Raw genomic sequence first — 21233 nt, 5'->3', positions numbered from 1 at the left:
CAGCTCTGTGGAGTCCGGCTGGTGTCTGACCCCAGCCCCAGGGCGTGTGGTGTGACTGTGGTGTCACCTGCAGCTCGCAGGGAGATTGGTGAAGGGTGAAGGGTGGGGGGTGACTCCGGGCAGTGTCTGTGCCCAGTCAGTCTCACTGTGGCCAAGGGCAGAGTCTCTCTAGGGCAGTGGTCGATCGTGGGCGCTGCCAGTCGATCATGAGGCCGTGTGCCCAGCCCCCTTTGCCCCACCCACCCACAATGCGGTTTCTTCTCTGGCACTACAGCCTCCTGCCTCTTGCAACACTGGAGCGAGCTCTGGCTTCCTGTGGCCTGGGGGGACAGTCCCGCGGCTCCATACTGGAGCCGGCTTTCTAGGAAGTGCGCATGCTGCTCCCCCCCACCCACAACAGTGCGCTTTCTTGTCTCCCCTCCTTTCCTGGATTCCGGGGAGGCAGGGGGAAGGGGGAGTGAAGATGGCGGCGCAGGATCTGGAGCAGCTGGACTTCATCAAGGAGCCACATGTGTGCTTCTTCCAGAGCTGCCTGCAGATCCTGCCAGAGAAAGACTCGTCCCTGGAGACCCCCAGATACCAGCTGAGCTGCCCCTGCGCCCATTCCCCAGGCCAGATCACCTCCTGCACCCTGCTCCTGTTTCCTGCCCTTGGGTCATATGCCCCAGCAGCACCCTGCCCCTGCCCCCAGACCAGACCCCCACCAACACCCTGCTCCTGTACCCTACTTCCCACCCCAGATTCTGCACCCACATCCCTATCCCACTCACTGGCAGCCCTGTCCCGCACACTGGACCCCTCATTTTTGGCCCCACCTCAGAGAGTAGAGCGTCCCACAGTATACACTAACCCTGTAACCCCAGAAGAGTTACTCGGCCTGAAGCCTTGAACCTCACTCCTACCTACTCCCACAATGGGGCTGGAGTGCCAGGGGAGGGAGGTGTCTCAGCTGGGGTCACATCAGTGAGGCTTGGGGTTGTTTGGAGGGGTTGAGGTTTTCTGCATCTCACTTGTGTGGTCCCTGACTTTTCTGTGGGTCAGTCGCCCCTGACCCAAAACAGGTTCCCTGCCCCTCCCATAAATAAAGACAATTCTGAAACGTTTTGTGTTGGACAATAATATTTTATTTAAAAATGAGCCTGGCAGCAAGCCCTCGATTGGAGCCAAGCCCCCATCTGGCCACAGCATCATAACACTCCCGCACCCCCCCAATCCCACCCCTGAGCCCATCATACACTTGAACCCCCTGCCCTGAGCCCCTCACACCCCCAAACTCCTGCACCCCCACATCCCCAGTCTTCTGCCACTACACTCCTGCACCATCAGCCTGTGCCCTGAGCCCATCATACTCCCAACCCCCCTGCCCTGAGCCCCCCACACACCCCAACCCAAACTCCTGCATCCTCACATCCACCTGATCCCAACACTCTCCAGTCTGGGGCACCCTCCCTGAGCCAGCATCCCCTTTCCCCCCTCTCCCTGTTCTCAGGGGTGACGGAGGGGACGGCTAAACGAGGAGCAACGGGCTCACGTGGCAGCGGGGGGGGGGGGGGTTCTAGGTTGATGGGGTGAACACGAGGCTTCATGGACGTGTTCTGGGATCTAGATGGCCAGTCCCACAAAGCCCCTGGGCTTCCAGGGAAGGTGTTTCCCTCTGGTGGCTGGGGGGGCTCTTAGAGGGTCGCGCAGCCCTCTCTGGACGGGTCCCTCAGCCCCGGTTTGCTCAGGTGCTCTCAGGGCATTGCTCTGTGCCCCCCCCCCCCCCGGAGAGCCGGCACTCTCTCGTGTCGCCTCCCTCCTCTCTCCGCGCTCCTCCCTGCCGGGCTGTAGCAGCCGCAGGGTCAGTGACCCAACCGCAGCTTCCACAGACACGGCGCCTGACCCTGCCGCCGGGCCGGGCCCCACGTGGCTCCCCGAGGACGGGCCCAGGTGCTCCCGTGGCGTCATCGCTATGGCAACAGGCCTGGGGAGCAGGGTCCCTCCTGCCGCTCACCCAGCGACTGGTCCCCGGGATGCGCCGGGACTGAATGGCTGGAGGCAGAGCCCCAGGGGGGTGTGGGGTAATGGCAGACGCTCCAGCCTGAGTCCTGCCCACAAGCACATGCAGCCGGGCAGCCCCTTGGCACCCCAGCACTGGCGAGCCTTCCCCACAGCCCGGCCTTCCCCACAGCCCGGCCTTCCCCACTTGACCCCCCAGCACACGGCTCGTCCAGAGTCATGGGGATTTTGTAACAGGCCTCATGGTTTTCTCCTTCCCTTTCTCGTGTGGAGAAAGCAGCCCCCCCCAGCCCTCTGGGGGGGGGGGAGGAACTAGGGGACCACAGCCCTGCCTGTACCCCAGGGACCGGGTCTCAGGGGGGCAACAGCTTGTATGTGACCAGCCTCTGCTGGGGAGCAAGAGGAGCTTTTGAGAGGCTGTTGGGCAGACGCCAGGCTACACAGCCCCACAGGCCGCACCCTCACATATTTTCCATGGCAGGAACTCAGGGATGGAGCTTTGTGTTGCTAGCTCCCAGCCAGCCCCGCTTCCTGCCTTCCTCCCATTTCTTAGAAAGGAGCGTCTTTTGCTTTCTACCCACAGATGGAAATTCATGCTCCCAGATGGATGCTAAAGCCCAAAGCCCTGCAGCCTACGGCCCAGGCTCTGGCCACAGACTGGCAGCCCCTGTCCCTGATGCAGAGACGACTGATTTCTGTGGGATGGGAAAGTAGCACTCTGCCACCAGCGGGCCATGCCGGGCACACAGGGCTGTGCCTGGCCAGCTAGACCGGACCCTGCCCCCTCCCACCCACAGGATCATTCCCCGACCTGTCCCCTACCCCGCCAGCAGCAAACAGAGTCCAGCCCCCCTGAGAACTGTGCTGTCCCTGCGGTGCGGTGGCTGCTTGAAAGCATCACCAATTCAAACAGGAATCCCCCTGGGCATGTTCTCTGGCCTTTGCCATTCCAGCCAGACTAGCTGGTCCCTTCTGCCCTCGCATCCTACCCAGGAGGAGCCAGCTACCGTCCCCCTCTGCCTGATTTGCGTTTGCTGTGCAGGGGTTTGGAGATGGATTTCCTGCCTCTCCGGGAGCATCCCAACCCCTGGCCCAGAGCCCCCCTTGGTGGGCCAGTGAGTTTGTTGTGACTGCTGCACAGTGGAACAGCTTCTGCCGGCGGGAGTCCAAGAGGCCGAGGGGAGACTGTCTCTGGTAGAAGCCTCCTATGGTCCCATGGTTTGGGGACTCACCGTGCACTGCCGCGGGGGGGGGGGGTCCCACAACTCTGGGGATGGCAACACTGCACAGGGAGTATCCTTGGACCAGCCTCGGCTGCGGGCTCCAGGCCTCCGTCCCTGCAGGGCTGGTGCTGGCGTTTGGCGCTTTTAACCCCAAGTCTCTTATTTCCCATTTCCTCCACTTGGGAGTCTCCTGCTGGCGCCAAGTGTCTGCGATTCGCCGACTGGCTGCCCTGGGCCAGCTCTCAGGACGTGGAGACTTCTGCAGAGGAGGAACAGAGCCGCAGCCACACGGGGGTGTGAGCCCCTTCTGGGTCGCTGGCCTCTGAGGAGCCCGTGTCGGGGCGGACGTGCACAGTTCTCCTTTCCCTGCCCCCCCCCCCACTGTTCCCTGCACCATGAAGGGTCGATACAGACACACGGAGCTGGTTGCTAAGGGGAGGTGGCTTTAATCAGCCAGTGCCCGGGGCTGATACCCCCATGGAAGCGCGTGTCTCAACCTGAAGCTTCCGGTTGTTTTGTTTTGATTTGATTAGAACAAGCCAGCTCCAGCCGCCTGCACCAGTGTCATTTTATCACTCCAGGCCCCGCCTTGTCGGCCCTCTCCCTAACGAGGTGTCGCTGTCTCTGGAGTGTGTGTAGCCTCTGCCTGCCACCAGAGAGTGTGTCTGCACCATCCGCCTGTTCGTGCGAGTGTGGTGAGCAGGCCCTGACCCTACGCCACGTCCTGCCCTTTATAACCCAGGCCTGCGCTTCTGTTTGAGCCCCTCAGCTCACTCCAATTGGGTATTTAAAATAATGTCTGATTGTTCTGGGCATCCCCTCCCACGGTGCCGGCTGTGAGCGGGAAACTTCCAGGAGCCGTTCACCTCAGTCCTGTTCCCCGTCCCGGATCGCCCTGGGCAGCGACCGGCTTGTATCGATCCTTCAACTGGCTCTTTCCATTAGTCCCCAGGTCTCTGTGAGAAGCGGCGCTTTGGTTGAGCTGTTACACTCCATTGTCAGATCCATGCCCCGGAGAGGGGAGGGGTTTCCCTTTCCTGTTAATTGTGATTAAAGCCCCTGCGATGCCCTGTCACCCCGCCCAGGCGTGGAAGGTGTTAACCCCATTCATGGGCAGTGGGGACAGCCCCCCCCCCCAGCACCCTAGAGGCTGTGCTGGATGCAGCCAATCAGGGAAGGGCTGGTGGGAGCCAATCAGGGCCCAGTAGACTCACAGAAGAGAAGCTGCTGCGGTACCTTGGACAGTCACTACCTGGTGCTCAGGGAGGGAGCTCTGGGTTCCTAGCAGGTGGATGGAGGCTAGAACAGGGACAGAGCAGTTTCTGGCAGGCACAGGGGGAGTGACAAGGGGCTTGTGGTTGGCTGCTAGGACCAACGTGCCTGATTTGTGCCAGGGCTTGGCAGGGCCGAGCCTGCCCCCTCTAGGCTGGGCAGTTCACAGCCCCAGATCCTCTGGGTCTGATGCACCAGTTATAAATATAGAAAAATTCCTGGAGCCCCGGCACTACTTTCATTGCAACTGAAACATTGTGTAAGAGGTGGTGGAGAGGCTGGCGCAGGGGATGCAGCTGTCAGGGGGGCTGCTCTGTGCCAGAGAGGGGGGCTGTGGCCTGCCAGGGAGGCCGGGGTGGAGGGTGCAGCTGTCGGGGGCTGCTTTGTACCAGAATGGGGTACCGGGGTCTGCGGGGGTGCTGGGGGCAGGACAGGGTTCATGGACGGACTGTGCTATAACAGTTAGTTTAGAAATGGGGAGAGGATGGGGAATGGGAGCAGGGAGGAGGAATAAAACTGCCATCCACTTCCCGCCCCACACACAGTGTCTGAGGGCCCCGGCTTCCCTCTCTAAGCCCCTCTTCCCCTGTTTCCAGTTCAGCTCCCCTCTTCCCCTTCCCTAAGCATTGTTCTTTTATTCATTATCTAACGGGCTATTTATGGGACAGAAAAGTCCTGTTGCTACTTTCACTTTCTAGTCTTGTCTCTATAAAAGAAAGGGGCTTGAAAAGCAGCCAGCCGGAGCCAGGGAGAGGAGCAGAGAGGAAAATAGCCAGGGCTGCTGCAGGACTTGAGACTCCGACAGAACCCAGCACCTGCAGCGTTTCCCCGGGCGAGGTAAGAGACGCTCCTCTGTCCTGTTGCTTATAAACTTGCATGGACGGTAGAACTGCTGCAGTGTTACAAACACCAAACACACAGCGCAGTTGGATGCAGAACTACAGAATCAGACAACAGCAGAGACGGGGGGAATGTGAACTACTTAAAAAAAACAGTTTTAAAGGGTGTGTCTACACTGCGCACTATTTCAGAACGAGCTATTCTGGAAGAAATACTCCAGCTGTCTACACTGGCCGCTTGAATTTGCGCAAGAACAGTGACGATCTAATGTAAGATTGTCAGTGTTCTTGCGCAAATACTATGCTGCTCCCGCACGGGGGAAACCCCTCTTGTGCAAATGCTTTTGCGCAAGAGGGCCAGTGTAGGCAGCTAAAAACTGTTTTGCACAAAAAAGCCCTGATGGTGAAAATGGCGATCGGGGCTTTCTTGTGCAAAACCGCATCTAGATTGGCACGGACGCTTTTCCGCAAAAAGTGCTTTTGCAGAAAAGTGTCCGTGCCAATCTAGATGCTCTTTTCTGCAAATGCTTTTAATGGAAAAACTTTTCGGTTAAAAGCATTTGCGGAAAATCTTCTAGGCTGCCAGCCTCTTTTGAAGAAGAGCATCTAGGCTGTCTGGATGCTCTCTTTTGAAAAAGCACAGTTTGCATTACATAGTGCTTTTTTTCCAAAGAGTATTTTCTCGGTCTTCCTCGTAAAACGAGTTTTTCCGCAGTCAAAAAAACTGCCACGTTCTTTCGATTTACTTTTGAAAGAATGCGTCAGCAGTCTAGACATAGGGGAAGTTTTTTCAAAAAAAGGTCACTTTTTTTCGAAAAAACCCTGAAGTGTAGATACAGCCCATAATAGCTTATTTTGAAATAGCACACCCACACTACAGAGAAGCCTTGAAACTAGCCCGGCGCAGGCTCCGTTCATGTGGATGCGCTCCCTCCATTTAGAGCCCCAAGAATCACCGGGAAGGAGTAACTCTAAATGGCCCCGGGGAGGAGCTATTTTGAAATAACAGTGGTGGAGCGCCCACGCTCCCGCTATTCCGAAATAGCTATGTGGGAAGAGGCGTTATTCCTCCTGGAATGAGGTTTGAAAATGCTGAAATAAGCTGCCTGCTATTCCAAAATGATTTTGAAATAACGGGCCGGCTGTGTAGACGCTCGCAGAGTGATACTGGAAGAAGGGCCATTACTGTGAAATAACGCTGCTCTGCAGACACACCCAGAGAGAAGTGGGACTCGAAGGAAACTGTCTCTGTGCTTGTTTCATTCACACCGAGATGGTTAGAAGCTGCATTTTTGTTCTGTGCAGTGAAGCCTCAAAGCTGAGTTGACTCACCAGGCAGGGTGAACTTTTGACAGAACAAACAGACCAGTTTGTTTGGAGCTAACGGGCATTTCAGGGGGCGGGCCATTTCCAGTCCTGGGTTTTCCACCCCTGAGCTATTGCCACCATCACAGCCAGGCAAATGCCAAGTATTTCAATAGTAAGAGAGAAGTAGCCATGTTAGTCTGATCTTGGTAAAACAAAAGGAAAAAACGATGTAGCACTTTAAAGACTAACAAGATAGTTAATTAGGTGATGAGCATCTGTGGGGCCACCCACTTCTTCAGATCATCTGCCCCACAAAAGCTCATCACCTAATAAACTATCTTGTTAGTCTTTAAAGTGCTGCATCATTTTTTTCCTTTTGTTTTACCAAATAATTATCTAGAAAGCGAGTGGCTGAATTTCTGTCTTCTGACCTGGACTAGTGACTCCTTTCTCTGGTGGGTTGCTGGGTTCTGAGCCCCCCCAGCAGCCAGACTTGTCCTCTGTCTCCCTCCTCCCCCTGACTCTTGCCCACGAGTCACCTCACTGACCAACTCCTCCCACTCCGGTCCAGCAATGTCCCCCTCCCCCTGCATCGCACAGAGGGGAAGTCGGTGCCCATGCAGCACTTTAGCTGACGCTGCACAGACAGGGCTTTGCTTTCTGGGGCAGAGAAAATGGGGTGCTCAGCCTGAGTTCCTGGAGATGAAAGAACTCCCCAGCTGTTCCTGTGCCACTAGCTGGGAGAGCAACACCACACTCGCTGTCGGATCCATCCACAAGGCAAACAGCCCCAGAGGGGAATGGGTATTTGGGATTCTCCAGGCACATCACCATTTAGATGACGTGCGTTACTCCTGGGCATGCTAATAAGCTGCCTGTGTCAATTCTCTGTAGTTGACTCTGATATAAGCTCCCCTGTAGAATGTGCATGAATAAAATACTAGAAGATTGACAAGGGTTTGCTCAGGTCCTTAAATAAAATCAGTTTGAGGGTTTTCCTTTAAATCGTGGTTCCCGACGTGTGGTCTGCGATGGTGCTGGAGGGGTCCATGGAATGTTTCAAATAGACCGGAAAATCAACCTGCAGTGATTAAAAACACGTATCATTGAGCACGGTGGATAGAAACACTTATGGGGGGGCTGCAAAATCTTAACAGATTGAAAAGGGTCCGTTGGCTCGAAAAGGGTGGGAGCCACTGCTTTCAATCAGTGCTCTGGGGGTGGGGTGACGAGGGGAGGCAATGAGGAGTTTGTGGTGCAGGCTGCCTGGGGGAGAGGGGACAACCCCAGCCCCCCACCCCTCCTGCCCAAAGTGTCTCCCCTCCCCCATCTTCCCTTCACAGCCCCCGGCACCACCCTGTCCCCCACACTCCCCAGGGGTGTCCTGCTGCCCCAGAGCTCGCCGCTCCCCCGGCACAGCAGCACCACGGGGAACAGAGGCCAGGGAGCGGAGTGGGTGCGGGTGTGGGGCTGGGCAGGGGCACAGAAAGCCTGGCTGAGCTCTGCCCCTCAGCATCTGCCCTGCTGCCTGACATGCTCCCCCCCCCTTGGCCCACGCTTCCCAGTGCCTGGCCCCATTCACTGTCTCAGCTCGCTGCCTGCCCACGGTCACAGCGCCAGGCTGCTCCTCTGTGGCCCAGCTCATGACGCCAGGGGGCTGTGAGATCGCACAGCCAAGCCCACCCAGCGCCCTTCGCCGGAGCAGCGGAGCCCCCGTTGGCAGCCCACTGGACTGCGCAGCAAGAGACGGGAGATAAAGTTTTCAGCTACCACTGCTGGAGAAAGATCAGGTGGCCAACAGTTACCAACTACCCTGAATCGGCCTTAGCCACCCAGCCGCTCTCTGCATTGGCAGCTGAAAGCTCCCTTTTCAGTCTTTGGGTGCGCATTCAGAAATACTGGCTGTTACAAATATTTTTTTTTTATTTTTGTCTTTTTTGGTCTTAAGTGGGGGGGAAGTGGCCTGCAGGGGGGCTATGAGCCAGAGCTGGCAGGGGCAGCCTGCTGGGGGGCTGGGAGCCATGGGGGGACTGGGATGTGGCCTAGCAAAGGGGGGGGCACGCTGGCAAGGGGGGACAAGATGCTGGGAGGGCCGGGAGATAGTTAGTGGCCTGCCGGGTACTGGGGGAGGAGTTGGAGTTGTCCGGGGTGGCCTGCTGTGTCGGTGACTTGCAGGGGGGGCCGTGACCTGGAGCTGTCAGAGGCAGCCTTCTGCTAGGGCTGGGAGCCGCGGAAGGGCCGGGACGTGGCAGGCGAGGAAGCTGGAGCTGGCTGGGGCGGCCTGACAGGAAGGGCCGGGATGTGGCCTGGTGATGAGGGGGCAGCCTGGCGAGTAGGGGGGGCAGTCAAGGAGGCTGGAGCTGGCTGGGGCAGCCTGCTGGGTGGGCCAGGAACCACGGGGCAGAGCATGCAAGCTGGAGGCGGAGGGAGGAGCTGGAGCTGGCAGGGGCAGCCTGCTGGGGGGCAGGGAGCTGCAGGATGTGGCCAGGTTAAGGGGGGGCACCAACCTGGTGAGGGGGGGCAGGCAAGGAGGCTGGAGCTGGCAGGGGACAGGGCCTGCGCAGGGGGGACAGGGCCTGCGCAGGAGGGGCAGGTTGAAAGTCCCATTACAGAGAGACAAGAACGGCGACAGCTTGAGAGAGAGACTGGCTACTGATAACAAGGCCTTTTGGCCCAGCTAGCCCCTCCCCCTTTTACCTGCAGCCAATGCCAGGCCTGGAGGGAGGATAAGAGGACCCTGGCACAGTAAGGCTATGGCTAGACTATGTTCTATTTTCGAAAGAGGATATGCAAATTCTGTAGGAATTTGCATATCTTCTTCCGATCTCACTTTTGAAAAGCTTTTTCGAAAGTGAAAGTAGTCTGGATGTGGGGGGGGGGGAGGGTTCGGAAAAAAACCCCTTTTTTGAAAAAAAACGCTCTTCCTTAAAAAATGAGGTTTACACAGTTTTTTCAAAAAAGGGGGCAGGGCTAGTTGAGCAAAAAGGCCTTGTCATTAGTAGTCAGTCTTTCTATTAAGCTCTGGCTCCTCTGGAATTTGCATATCCTGTTTCGGAAAAAAAAACGTAATTTAGATGTAGGGAATAATTCTGGACACACGGGGTGCAGGTGAAAACAAGCAGAGGATTTATTGGTTGACACAACTGGTGGAGTACCCATCAGGGGTTAGCCTGGTGAGCACTAACTTAGCCAAAACATACATTAGATTATATATGTATGTTTGGGCGGAGGGCAAGTGATTTGATAGGTCTAGCGGCGAAAATGAAATAAGCACATAAGCCAATAAACTACGAGGTTACACAGTATCTGCGCACATTGCCAATTAAACATCTTATCACTAATACAGGTAATTATTCCTAACAAGCTAAATGAGCCAACATCAACAGGATGGAAGCCCCCAGAATAGACATGTTGATGTTAACTTGTTTTGCTGAAATTGTCATGTCTACTGTGAGATGACTCCTTCCTTGTGCTGGCTCAGTCCTTGGGATCCAAGCTGATTAGTCTGAAATTACAGGAGACAGTAAGGAAAACCGCGTAGCCTGGCTGGTACCAGCCAGACCTTATCAGAGTGAGGCCCCTTTGGAATGTGGTTGCCAGGGGAACCAGGGTCAAGTTCACTGCTGTCTGTGCGCTGCCTAGGCCTGGCCTAATAATTTAGGATTTAAGTTGTCAGTTCTCAGCAAGATACCATGGACTGCCTCAGTTTACCCTACATAGACATAGCCTCAGCGAAGAGACAGGAGCTGGTTCTGCCATCCACACGACCTGAGCCATAGCCGTCCACTGGGTCGGCCACAGGAGCACACAAGGCTCTTACCCCCGCCCTCCGGCGCAAAGGGGGAGAACCTACAAGGGCCCCTCACTGAGGAGGGAAAATTGGATTCTTGGGGCCATGCCCCAAACTTAAGAACCAGAGTCGGGTAAGAGGCCACAATTCCTAGGCCCAGGGCGCTGCAGGAGGCATCTATGGCCCTTTGCCACCAGCTAACTCTGGGACCTAACCACTAGGCCACCCCGCTGCCTGGGAGGCTCAGCCACACCCTGTGACAGGAATCGCTTTAGGCAATTGCTGTTACTGGACTAAACTTGTCTCTTGGGCCCAGCGTAGCCCCAGAGCAGTAACTGCCCTTCTCCATCTCCTGTGCCACTTTGCTCGGGTTCACAAAGGGTTAAATAGGGTTTGTGGCTCTGTGAGGATATGTGGGCACAGCTAGGCAACCTGCCCCTGTTGCTAGTCAGGAACAGAGGGGGATATACAGTCTCTGAAATCTCACCTCTTCTTTAGCCCTCTTAGGCCTGGGCAGGGGGATCTTTCCCAGAGCTCCTCTCTGCACAGAGGTCCCGTTTAGGGTCGGTAGCTTGCTGGGTTGGGTTCCATCGACTCTTCTCAGCACCTGGGAACCTCTGTTTTATAAAAAGGGCGAGGAGTCCTGTGGCACCGTATAGACCAGTGGTCCCCAACCTTTTCAGGTTGCCGGGCGCCAGGGGGCATGGCCGTTAGCCCGCCGGGCGCCAGGGGGCGTGGCCGTTAGCCTGCCGGGCGCCCCCCCCCCGCAAGCGCCGCGCGCCCGGGGCCGGGGCCGGCGCTCCCCCCCCCCACACGCAAGCGCCGCGCGCCATGTGCCCGGGGCCAGGCCAGCCCCGAGCACCTGGCGGGCGCATGCAAGTGCCCCCACGGGCGCCATGGCGCCCGCGGGCACCGTGTTGGGGATCACGGGTATAGACTAACCGAAGTGTAGGAGTATAAGCTTTCGTGGGCAAAGACCCACTTCAACAGATGCAAGAATGTTTTATAAGTGGAGGGGGCCACCCTCTGATTCCAGCCGCACACGTATCGAGTGACTGCTCCGAATCCAGATCTCTCCGTCTCTGTGCTGCTTCTGCACTTACCTGGCAGGTGGCTGTGCCGATGACTCATTTCTTACCCAGGCTTCGTACTAGGATTCCCTTTCAGGAGCTGGGTTTCAGTTTCAGCCCTGACTCTCAGTGGGGTCCCCTCTTTTAACCATTGCCCCTAGGATCGCAAAGCTACACCCAGGTTGACATCTTTCAGCATTTCTCTTGCCTTGTGCCTGTTGCTTCTAAAATGGGTTAGTTATTTACGGCTAGCAGAGTGACCCAGCCATGCTTGGGTCTTTAAGGCAAATATTTTCTTGGGTTGGTTTGGGAAAATAAAAGGGAAACGGGCGTGTTGGATGGAAATGAGTCATTTGCTTCAGCTGTTGGCTTGTTCCATGTCTCTGATAGTGGGTGTATCTGTGCTCCTTAGCGGCTCTTGCTCGAGATGTGGGGAGGCCTGTTTTGTCCTTGAAGTAGAGTTTCTCTGTGCTGCTCACTGTCATTTGCTCCGGCTGTGGGACGTCCTGGCCTGTCTCTTGAAAGGCGAGTGTGTCTGTGATCCTCACTGGCATGTGCAGAAGCCATCGAATGTGCAATTGTCTTTGTAGTCGAGTTTCTCTGGGCTCCTTACTTTGGTTTGCTGGAGCTGGGTTCTGTCTCGATGAAGGTGAGAGTGTCTGTTCCCCACTGTCCTGTGCGCTAAGAGCCGCTGGTCTGTCGCTGAGTTTCCAGGCGATCTTGTGTCTGAGTTACTGTTTCAAGACCTCTGGATGGCGCCATCTTTGGGAACAGGATCCGTGGGGGCCAAGAAGTGTTGTTCAGGCAGTTCGCAGACATTTCTGCAAGTGTCCGTTGTTTCAGTCCCGGAGGTGACGGGCCCTTACTGCTACAGCTGTGTGGGGTGTCTCTTTTGTGAAAGGTGCATGGGGAACCAATCATACTGCAGGTGCATCCTATTGCGGTGGGACATCGGGGTGCAGTCTAGGGGTGAAAACACGTGCAGTGTCTGAGATACTGTCCTGTGGCAGCCCTCCCCTTGGGCCTCTGCCAGGGGTTGTGTGTGTGGGGCGGGGGGGACAGCAGTGTGGGTAAGAAATGTAAGTGTGGGGTGGAGTGAGGTGGGCTGAAGGCAGGAGTATGGTAATATGGGAGGAGGGGGTCAGGGGAGGTGGAGGAAGGTGGGGGGTTCTCAGGGTGGGGGGCAGGGTATGGCTGGTGCAGGACTCAGGGCAGGAGGCACAAGGAAAGGGGATGGGAGGCTGGGGGGAGTTCACCAGGGTCGCCCAGGAAAGCGGGGATGGTGCTCCTGTGGCAGCTGCTCCTCCCACGGGTGTTTGGGGGGAAGCTTCTCTCTCCAGCCAGCAGCTTCTCCAGTGGGGCTAGCGCTGCTTTCTATTGGGGGAAAAGTGATAGAAATGTAGCCGTGTTAGTCTGGTGTAGCTGAAACAAAATACAGCACTTTAAAATATGTAGCACTTTAAAGACTAACAAGATGGTTTATTAGGTGAGGAGCTTTCGTGGGCCAGACCCACTTCCTCAGATCAAATAGTGGAAGAAAATAGTCACAACCATATATACCAAAGGATACAATTAAAAAAAAGTGCACACATATGAAAAGGACAAATCACATTGCAGAACAGAAGGAGGATGGGGGGGAAGGTAAATGTCTGTGAGCTAATGATATTAGAGGTGATAATTGGGGAAGCTATCTTGGTAATGGGTAAGTTAATTAGATTCTTTATTCAGACTCAGGCATAAAGTGTCAAATTTAAGCATGAATAACAATTCAGAGGATTCTCTTTCAAGTGCAGCCTTAAAAGGCCTACCTGCATCCTGCTTCATAGGCCTTTTATGTGATGGTACCTGGGGGACCGACTGTCCCAGAGCTAACGCTGCCCCCACTGCCCAGGACAGAGCACAGAGCTGAGCTGTCGGGGGCACGGACTGAGGGCGGGGGTGGAGTTTGGGCACCAGGGTAACTGGCGTTTTCCTGCTGTGAGAGCTGGGATCAGAGCCACCAGGTGACCAGAGCAGTGGCAGGGCCGTGGCTTTCTGAGCAGTTGTGCCCCGTCCCCTGCCAATCACCCGCTTCAGACACAGCCTGGGGGCGATTTGCATCGGTGGAGTCGGTGTCTGGAGTCCCCCGGCCGGCTGCCTTCCCCTGGGAGACTGGCAGGCTGGGCCCATCAGGAGTGGCTCAGTGCCCACTGCTAAGCACTTGTGTGGTCTCCTCTTCCCAGGCAGAGCCGGTGCTGGAGCAGCTCACGGAGAACAAGATGGAAGAAGTTGCCACCAACCTCACTGCTGCCTGCAGCCTGACGGGGGAAGCTGAGCGCCAGACAGGTGAGTTGCTGTAGGAGTGAGAGTGGACAAGCCCCGTCTCTCCCCCTGAGGTACGGCCCCTTGTGCCCTGCCGGGGGTTGCTGGGTGACACTGGGGGGTGGCAACTGTGCTTGGAGACACGTGGGAGGCCCTCTGTGTCACGGTGACTGGTGAGGAACGCCCGTTGCTGCACAGGGAGCCCGGCCTCATGGGGGAATTGCTGCCCCCTCATCCCTCAGCGCTCGAGAACCTTCATGCCTGCAAGGCCTGGGCGAGGGACACGGGTCCCCCACACTGTGGAGTCACTAGTGTGGGAAAGACTGGGTTTGTGACTCCAGGGAAATCCTGCCGAGGGCTGTGTGAGGGCAGGTTGTGGGTTGGATAGAGGACAGGCCCAAGGGTGTGTCTAGACTACACCTCTCTGTCGATAGAGAAATGTAGATTAGGCACATTGAAATTGCTAATGAAGCCAGGATTTATGCTCATTAGCATAAACATGGCCACAGCTTTTTTTCGAAACGGAGTTTAAAGAAAAACAAACGGCAGTCTCAATGCAGATCTGTCAAAAATAAAGCCTTTTCCACAGATCCTGTAAACCTCATTTTTTGATGAATACAGGATCTGTAGAAAAAGGCTTTATTTTGAACAGATCCACGTCGAGACTGCCAGTTTTTTTTTTTTTTAAAACTCCATTTTGAAAAAAACCTGTGGTCATGTTTATGCTAATGAGGCACAGAATATTTAAATCCTGGCTTTATTAACAATTTTGATGTGCTTGATTTGCATCCCTTTGTCGACAGAGAGATGCAGTCTAGAAGTAGCCCTAGCAGGATAGGGATAGCTCAGTGGTTTGAGTGTTGGCTTGCTAAACCCAGGGTTATGAGTTCAATCCTTGTGGAGGTCATTTGGGGCAAAAATTCATCAGGGATGGTACTTGGTCTTGCTGAGAAGGCAGGGGACTGGACTTGATGACCTTCTAAGGTCAAAGTCCCTTCCAGTTCTAGGAGATAGGCAATCTCCATTATTTTATTTATTTTTAGAGCAATGTGAAGGGGATGAAGTAGGCTGGGGTGGAAAGAGACTGTAGCAAGGGCCCCCAGGGCACAGGCTTTTCAGGCTGTGGCAATAGCAAAGGCCTTCGGGCCGGCGACCTTTCCTGGCAGAGAGAGAACAGAGAAAGTTTGGGTTTTGTTCTGGGCAGTGCGGTGTGATGTGCAGGTGGGACCCAGAGACACAGCTGTGGGTAGAGAGGACACAACGACTCTACAAGCTGCAGGCACTTGGCTTATCACAGAATCCTAGAACCCTAGAACTGGATGGGCCCATGAGAGGCCATCGAGTCCAGTCCCCTCCCCTCACGGTAGGACTAAACACCATCTAGCCCATCCCTGGCAGGTGTCTGTCCAACCTGCTCTTAAATATCCCCAGAGATGGAGATTCGACAACCTCCCTGGGCAATTTATTCCAGTGTTTCACCACCCTGACAGGCAGGAAGCTTTTCCTAATGTCCAACCTCAAACTCCCTTGCTGCAGTTTAAGCCCCTTGCTTCCTGTCCGGTCCTCAGAGGCCCAGGGGAACAATGTTTCTCCCTCCTCCTTGTGACTCCCTTTTAGATACTTGAAAACCGCTCTCATGTTGTCACAGCTCACAGGTTGTGCCCACACGACCCCAGGTGGGACCCCCCTCGTCAGTGTGTCAGCCCGTTCTCAGGGAGTCCTCTCCAGTGAGGTGACCCTCTCTCCGGGGGGGGGCACTCCAACCTGGGGGGTCCGCCTCTCCATCTCCGGGACGACGCCTCTCAGGGCCTTCAGCCTTCTACCTTCGCCATGAGCCCCCTTCGGCCTCCCCTCCCAGAGGGACTAGCCCAGCCCTGTTCCCCAGCCCAGAGCGACTCCCAGCCAGCACCCAACAGGAGGGTTATGGAGCTTTGAACGCAGCAAAGGATCCCTCAGGCCTGTCGGCCCCCCCACTCCCACCCCTCAGCAAAGCACGTCTGAGTCTCCCTGCAGCCAGGTGGGCTCTGCCTGCTCCACCCTCTGCCCACATCAGAAGCCCCTCATCTTCCAGCAGAGCCTCCAATATTCCCAGCCACAGCCCCTCCCCGGCCGTTGTCTCTCTCTAGTTAACAGGGTCATCTGGGCCCCTCTCTTCTCTGTCTGCTCCTTCCCCCCGCCCGCAGCCAGTGTTCTCCCCTTGCTGGGACCAGCTGGGCCAGATGCTGGGGTGTCTCCTCTGCAGCCCATTGCCTGTTGTTGGGCCGGAGCCGGTTGTGTCCTCTGAGCAGGGCTGGCCGATCACCAGGGCACCAGACGTCGGTGCTCCAGTTCTGGGCTGTTCTCTGCAACGACAAACTCTGTCCTCCCTTGTCACATTTAACCAGGAACATCCTGGGACACTAAGTGCCCCCCTCTGCATGCAGCCCACCCGTCAACTCCCAAAACTCCCCACTTCCTCACACATGTCCCCTCTCAATCTTCTCTTTTCTAAACTAAACAAGCCCAATTTTTTCAGCCTTCCCTCATAGGTCATGTTCTCTAGACCTTTATTCATTCTTGTTGCTCTTCTCTGGACCTTCTCCAATTTCTCCACATCCTTCTTGAAATGTGATGCCCAGAACTGGACACAGTCCTCCAACTGAGGCCTGATCAGCACAGAACAGAGCGGAAAAATGACTTCTTGTGTCTTGCTCACAACACGCCTATTCATGAATCTGTCATGACCATGATGGTGTCAAAGCAAAGGCCTTACTCAGTTTACGTGGCTAAGCAGACAGCTTTATTGATCAGTAAATTAAAGTGAGCCAAACATGGTCCCAGCAGAGCTGGGCCCAGTAAGGCTGCTAATACAATCAATCCTAGTATCTTTATACCCTTAACCAAACAGTCTGTCATCAGGGCATCTGATTACAGAAATCATCAATTAAACTTGGAAAAACAAATTCTTATCAGCAAGATGGTGGACAAGTACAAGGGAGTGAATCTTTCTTTTCAACCAGCCCAATTAACACATACCAATAGCTCATCTTGCAGGCCTCTGTCCTGGGGTAACAGAAAGTTCACTCTGGTCTATGTGCAGAAGCAAAAAGCTGAAATGGTTTCTGTTATACAAGATGGCTTCTAGCTAAATATGAAATGGTTTCTACAAGGGTTAGCCAGCAGCCTGGGGACTAAGGGGTTAACTATACATGAGCCAGGTAAAGTTGGCCAATAGGAATGTAGGTAGGAATTTCAAACTGGGACAAAGGAATTTTTGGTTTGCCCAGGGCCAAAAAAGGGAAAGTTTCTCTCCAGGTACTGAGGACAGACACCAGTGGCCTCACCAGTGCCAAATAAAGGGGAATAATAAAGTGGCTTTTTGAACCCTCCCCCCTTGTGGTTTAGATGGAGATGTTTTGAAAATAAAGCCCCTTTTCGAAAGTTCCTGTAAACCTCAAAAGAGAGAGATCTTAGAGTCATTGTGGACAGGTCTCTGAAAACATCCACTCCGTGTGCAGCAGCAGTCACAAAAGCAAACACATTGTGAGGAATCGCTACAAAATGCACACTGCGTATCTTTGCACTGTGCGTATCTTTTTCTGATACTTTGTCAGAAGACTGGGCCACATTTTGAAAAAAAAAACCCCTTTTTCAAAATCCCCCTTCTTCCTCGTGGAACAATGCAGGGGCTTCCAAAAGAGCGCAATTGCTCCTCCGCAAAAAAAAGTGGAAGAGCAAACGCGGTCCCTAGACACGGTGGAGTTTTTTTGGGAGACCTCCAGTATCCGTCTAGCCGTACCCTTGGAGGCGGAGAGGGAGCTGGGGAAGGGATTGTTCTGCACTTCCCAGTGAGTGTCTGATGTTACGATGCTGCTTTCTCTCTGCATCGCCGCGCAACTGAACCGCTGTGTGTCTGGGAAGCACTCTGCTCCCTGGGGCTTGTCCTGCCTGGTCTTGCTCTCATCGAGGGAGCTGCTTCCCTGGGGAGCTGGGAGCCCTCAGACCTGCCCCCCTCTGCCCTCTCCCCGGGGATACCTGCAGCAGGTCTGCCTGGCTGGCTCAGTCTGTTTTCTGGGTTGCAGGTCGATCCCGCCCACAAACGATGGCCCCAGAGTGGCGCATGGAGCAGCCCGTGTGCCTCATTGATGGCGATGACAAGGGGGCCCTGCAGGTGAACCCCGAGGCTGTGAAGATCCTGGAGGCCATCGCCCAGCCAGTGGTGGTGGTGGCCATTGTGGGTCTGTACCGCACGGGCAAGTCCTACCTCATGAACGCTTTGGCTGGAGAGAGAACAGGTGAGAGGCCTGGGCCATGTGCCCCCCCCCACCCCCTCCGCATTATTCCCTGCTGCTCTCTGGGACTCGCAGCAACCTCCCTCCCTCAGGCAGCCGTCCTGTGTGTCTGCGTCTCATGGAACCTGTCCTCTCTCCCCAGGGTTCTCGCTGGGCTCCACCGTCCAGTCGCACACCAAGGGCATCTGGATGTGGTGCCTGCCCCACCCCCACCGGGATGGCCACGCCCTGGTGCTGCTGGACACCGAGGGGCTGGGAGATGCGCATAAGGTGAGCTGGCTCTGCCGGTGCGGAGGGAACAGGTGGTACCATAAGGGGAGCTGGCTCTGCCGGTGTGGAAGGAACAGGTGGTACCATAAGGGGAGCTGGCTCTGCCGGTGCGGAGGGAACAGGTGGTACCATAAGGGGAGCTGGCTCTGCCGGTGCGGAGGGAACAGGTGGTACCATAAGGGGAGCTGGCTCTGCCGGTGTGGAGGGAACAGGTGGTACCATAAGGGGAGCTGGCTCTGCCGGTGCGGAGGGAACAGGTGGTACCATAAGGGGAGCTGGCTCTGCCGGTGCGGAGGGAACAGGTGGTACCATAAGGGGAGCTGGCTCTGCCGGTGTGGAGGGAACAGGTGGTACCATAAGGGGAGCTGGCTCTGCCGGTGCGGAGGGAACAGGTGGTACCATAAGGGGAGCTGGCTCTGCCAGTGGTTCTGTAAGGTGAGGGGATGCCTGAGTTGGTAGGTAAGCTCAGTGTTCACCTCCCTGTGGCAGTTTCATTTGCCCTCGAGTCCCAGGGGCACCTGCTCTTTGCTCTTCTGCAGGAATTGGGGCCCTCAGGGGGCTCAGGAACATGCACAAGTCACTGGTGCGGGTAACACCCGTGTATCCGCGCACTAAGCCAGATCCCCGCGGCGCAGCGGCCCCAGGGCACCAGGGCAGGATCCTGCCCTACAGCCGAGATGGAAACGTGCTCCCTGTTCTGCAGCGGCTCTTCCGAGTGCCCTGAACCCCCCCTGAGGGGATGGGCGGCCTTGGGAGGGGCGGCCCTGCCTGGGGAGCGGGGTCCAGGGGATGATCCAGACATGGTGGGTTTGGTCCAGGAGGCCGAGCTACGGGCCTCTCGTGTACGATGGGAGGCCAGTTCGGTGGCAGCACCCTCCCTCACAGATACTGCGCCTGGCACAGGAACAAATGGGGTATGAGAGGGGATCAACCCTCACGTTACTCAGCAGGACTGAGAGCCACAGACCTGGGGGCAGGGAACCCACCTCAGGATGTGTGGGGCACCCGGAGCCCTTCTGCACCCCTGGGTGGCAAGCTAGCAGCCAGCCTGCTCTCCATGGGCCCTGCAGCCAGGGCCACCGCAGGGCTCTCCATCCCCTCCTGCTGGTCAGCTGGCTGGTAGGAATCGCTGTGTCCCACTGGCAGGACGCAGACGAGGAGCCGCTCTCACTCAGCCCCTGCTCCCCCTGTGCCCGTTTCCCCAGGGCGACCCGAAGCACGACACCTGGATCTTCACGCTGGCCGTCCTGCTGAGCAGCACCCTGGTGTACAACAGCAAGGGCACCATTGACCAGGATGCCATGAGCAAGCTGCAGTATCCTTCCCGGCGGGGGGCTGCCTGGGGCTGGGGGAGGCTGCAGCTGCTGCTGCTGGGAGGAGGGGGGGGGGTGGTCCAGGGTGTGTTGGGCCTAGTAGGTGGGGTCCAGGGGTCCGTGCAGGCCCAGAGCCATCCCCCCAAAAGCGGGTGTTTGGGCTTCCCCATAATGCCCACCCGGCGTCTGCTCGGCCTTCCCCCCGATCCCCCCACATCACCACTCTGCAGAGAAGTGACTGGTCAGAACGGGGTGAGGAGTCATTGAGTGACCCCCCCCCAGGTACCCCTGGGGCTGTGGGCAGGTTCTCACCCTGAGTAACTGGGGCGGGGGCAGCCCCGGTGTCAGATCGAGGGGCCAGGATGAAGTGAAGCGTAGCTGGAGGGAGCTCACCTGGGTGGGCGCCGAAGGGCTTCTGTCACCCCGGGAGCTGGCAGCCCAGAGGAGGCTGCACTGAGGAAGCCGGCAGCCGGCTCCCTGCCACAAGGAGCCAGGAGCAGCCTGCAGGAGGGGCAGGGAGCTGCGCAGGAAGAAGCAGGGGGGCTGGGAGAGCAAAGCTCCGAGCTGCTGAGTGGAGGGGCACTGGGTTGGCGCCTGGTGCAGAGGCCAGGCCGGGGACCCAGCTCCCTCTGCCCTCTAGGGCTGCGTCATGTCCTGCCTTCCCAGCCTGGCCTAGGCACAGTGTGGGGTTTGCACACCCAGGCACAGGCCCAGCTAGGAGGGGGAAGAGGCATGTGTGTGTGCACGCTGCAGCTGCCTCTAGTGCACAGGCTGCCATGGGAAGGGTTGGTCAATGGTGCACTGGGAATGACAGATGTGCCCTGGTTTTGTGGGGGGCGGGGTCCAATGTTCCCTCATCTTTTCCATCCACGTGTGGAATAAGCTTTTGTGCTCACCGAGGCATGTGCAGATGTGCACCACCAGTAGAACCTAACAGTGGGCGCTTTGCTAATCAGCTGGGGGGCTCTTGAATGTCTCCTGAGTGGCCGCACAGCTCACTGGTGGGGCCCAGGCACATGGTGCAGCCGACACTCAGTGCCTGGCTGGGGCTGGTCTGGCTGCTTTACTCCCAGCCCCTGTCCCCAGCATCCCAGGGCACCTGTCTGGATTCCTTAGCTGCCTGGCCAGCTACGTGTCTGAGCTCTCGGAGCACATCAAGGTGAAGGGTGATGTGGGAAAGAAGGAAGAGGAGGAGACTGCGGCTGATACCACATACGTCAGCTTCTTCCCGAGCTTTGTCTGGACCCTGCGGGACTTCACACTGGAGCTGGAACTGGAGGGGAGGCAGGTGACAGAGGACGAGTATTTGGAGAGCACCCTGATGCTGAAGAAGGGTGAGTGCTCGGCCGAGGGTCAGGACAGGATTGCTGGGAAGTGAATCAGGTCCCAGTGCGGAGGGGCAGAGGGGATGGAACTGCTCAGGGCTCGTGGTCCTTTCGCAAACGCCAGGGCAGGGCCCACCCTGGGGTGTGTAAGGGGCTCGGAGCGACGGGCTCGGAGCGATGGCTCAGGTGTGGATGTTGGCATCTGTGTGAAAGTGGTTCCCGTTAACACTGAGCTGTGGATGGGGGAAGGTTC

General features: G+C 56.6%; 1 protein-coding gene across 2 annotated transcripts in view; it reads left to right on the top strand.

The window, feature by feature from the left end:
* The first annotated feature begins 4914 nt into the window (after positions 1-4914).
* LOC142819498 (guanylate-binding protein 1-like) overlaps positions 4915-21233 on the top strand; it is a 47461-nt gene continuing 31142 nt past the window's right edge. Inside the window, exons 1-6 of one of the 2 annotated variants that reach the window (XM_075907111.2) lie at positions 4915-5330; positions 13723-13825; positions 17863-18075; positions 18215-18342; positions 19548-19657; positions 20784-20989. In XM_075907111.2, coding sequence (XP_075763226.2) covers positions 13759-13825; positions 17863-18075; positions 18215-18342; positions 19548-19657; positions 20784-20989 — 724 coding nt within the window. In that variant the 5' untranslated portion in view covers positions 4915-5330; positions 13723-13758. Of the gene's footprint in view, positions 5331-10305; positions 10564-13722; positions 13826-17862; positions 18076-18214; positions 18343-19547; positions 19658-20783; positions 20990-21233 lie in introns of those variants that run through there. The other variant, XM_075907112.2, reaches the window with a different exon arrangement.

This window comes from Pelodiscus sinensis, chromosome 22 (assembly GCF_052426305.1).
Source record: "Pelodiscus sinensis isolate ZL-2025 chromosome 22, ASM5242630v1, whole genome shotgun sequence".
Lineage (NCBI taxonomy): Eukaryota > Metazoa > Chordata > Testudines > Trionychidae > Pelodiscus > Pelodiscus sinensis.
The sequence above is the reverse complement of the archived record's forward strand: the minus strand, read 5'-3'. Positions and strand labels throughout refer to the sequence as shown.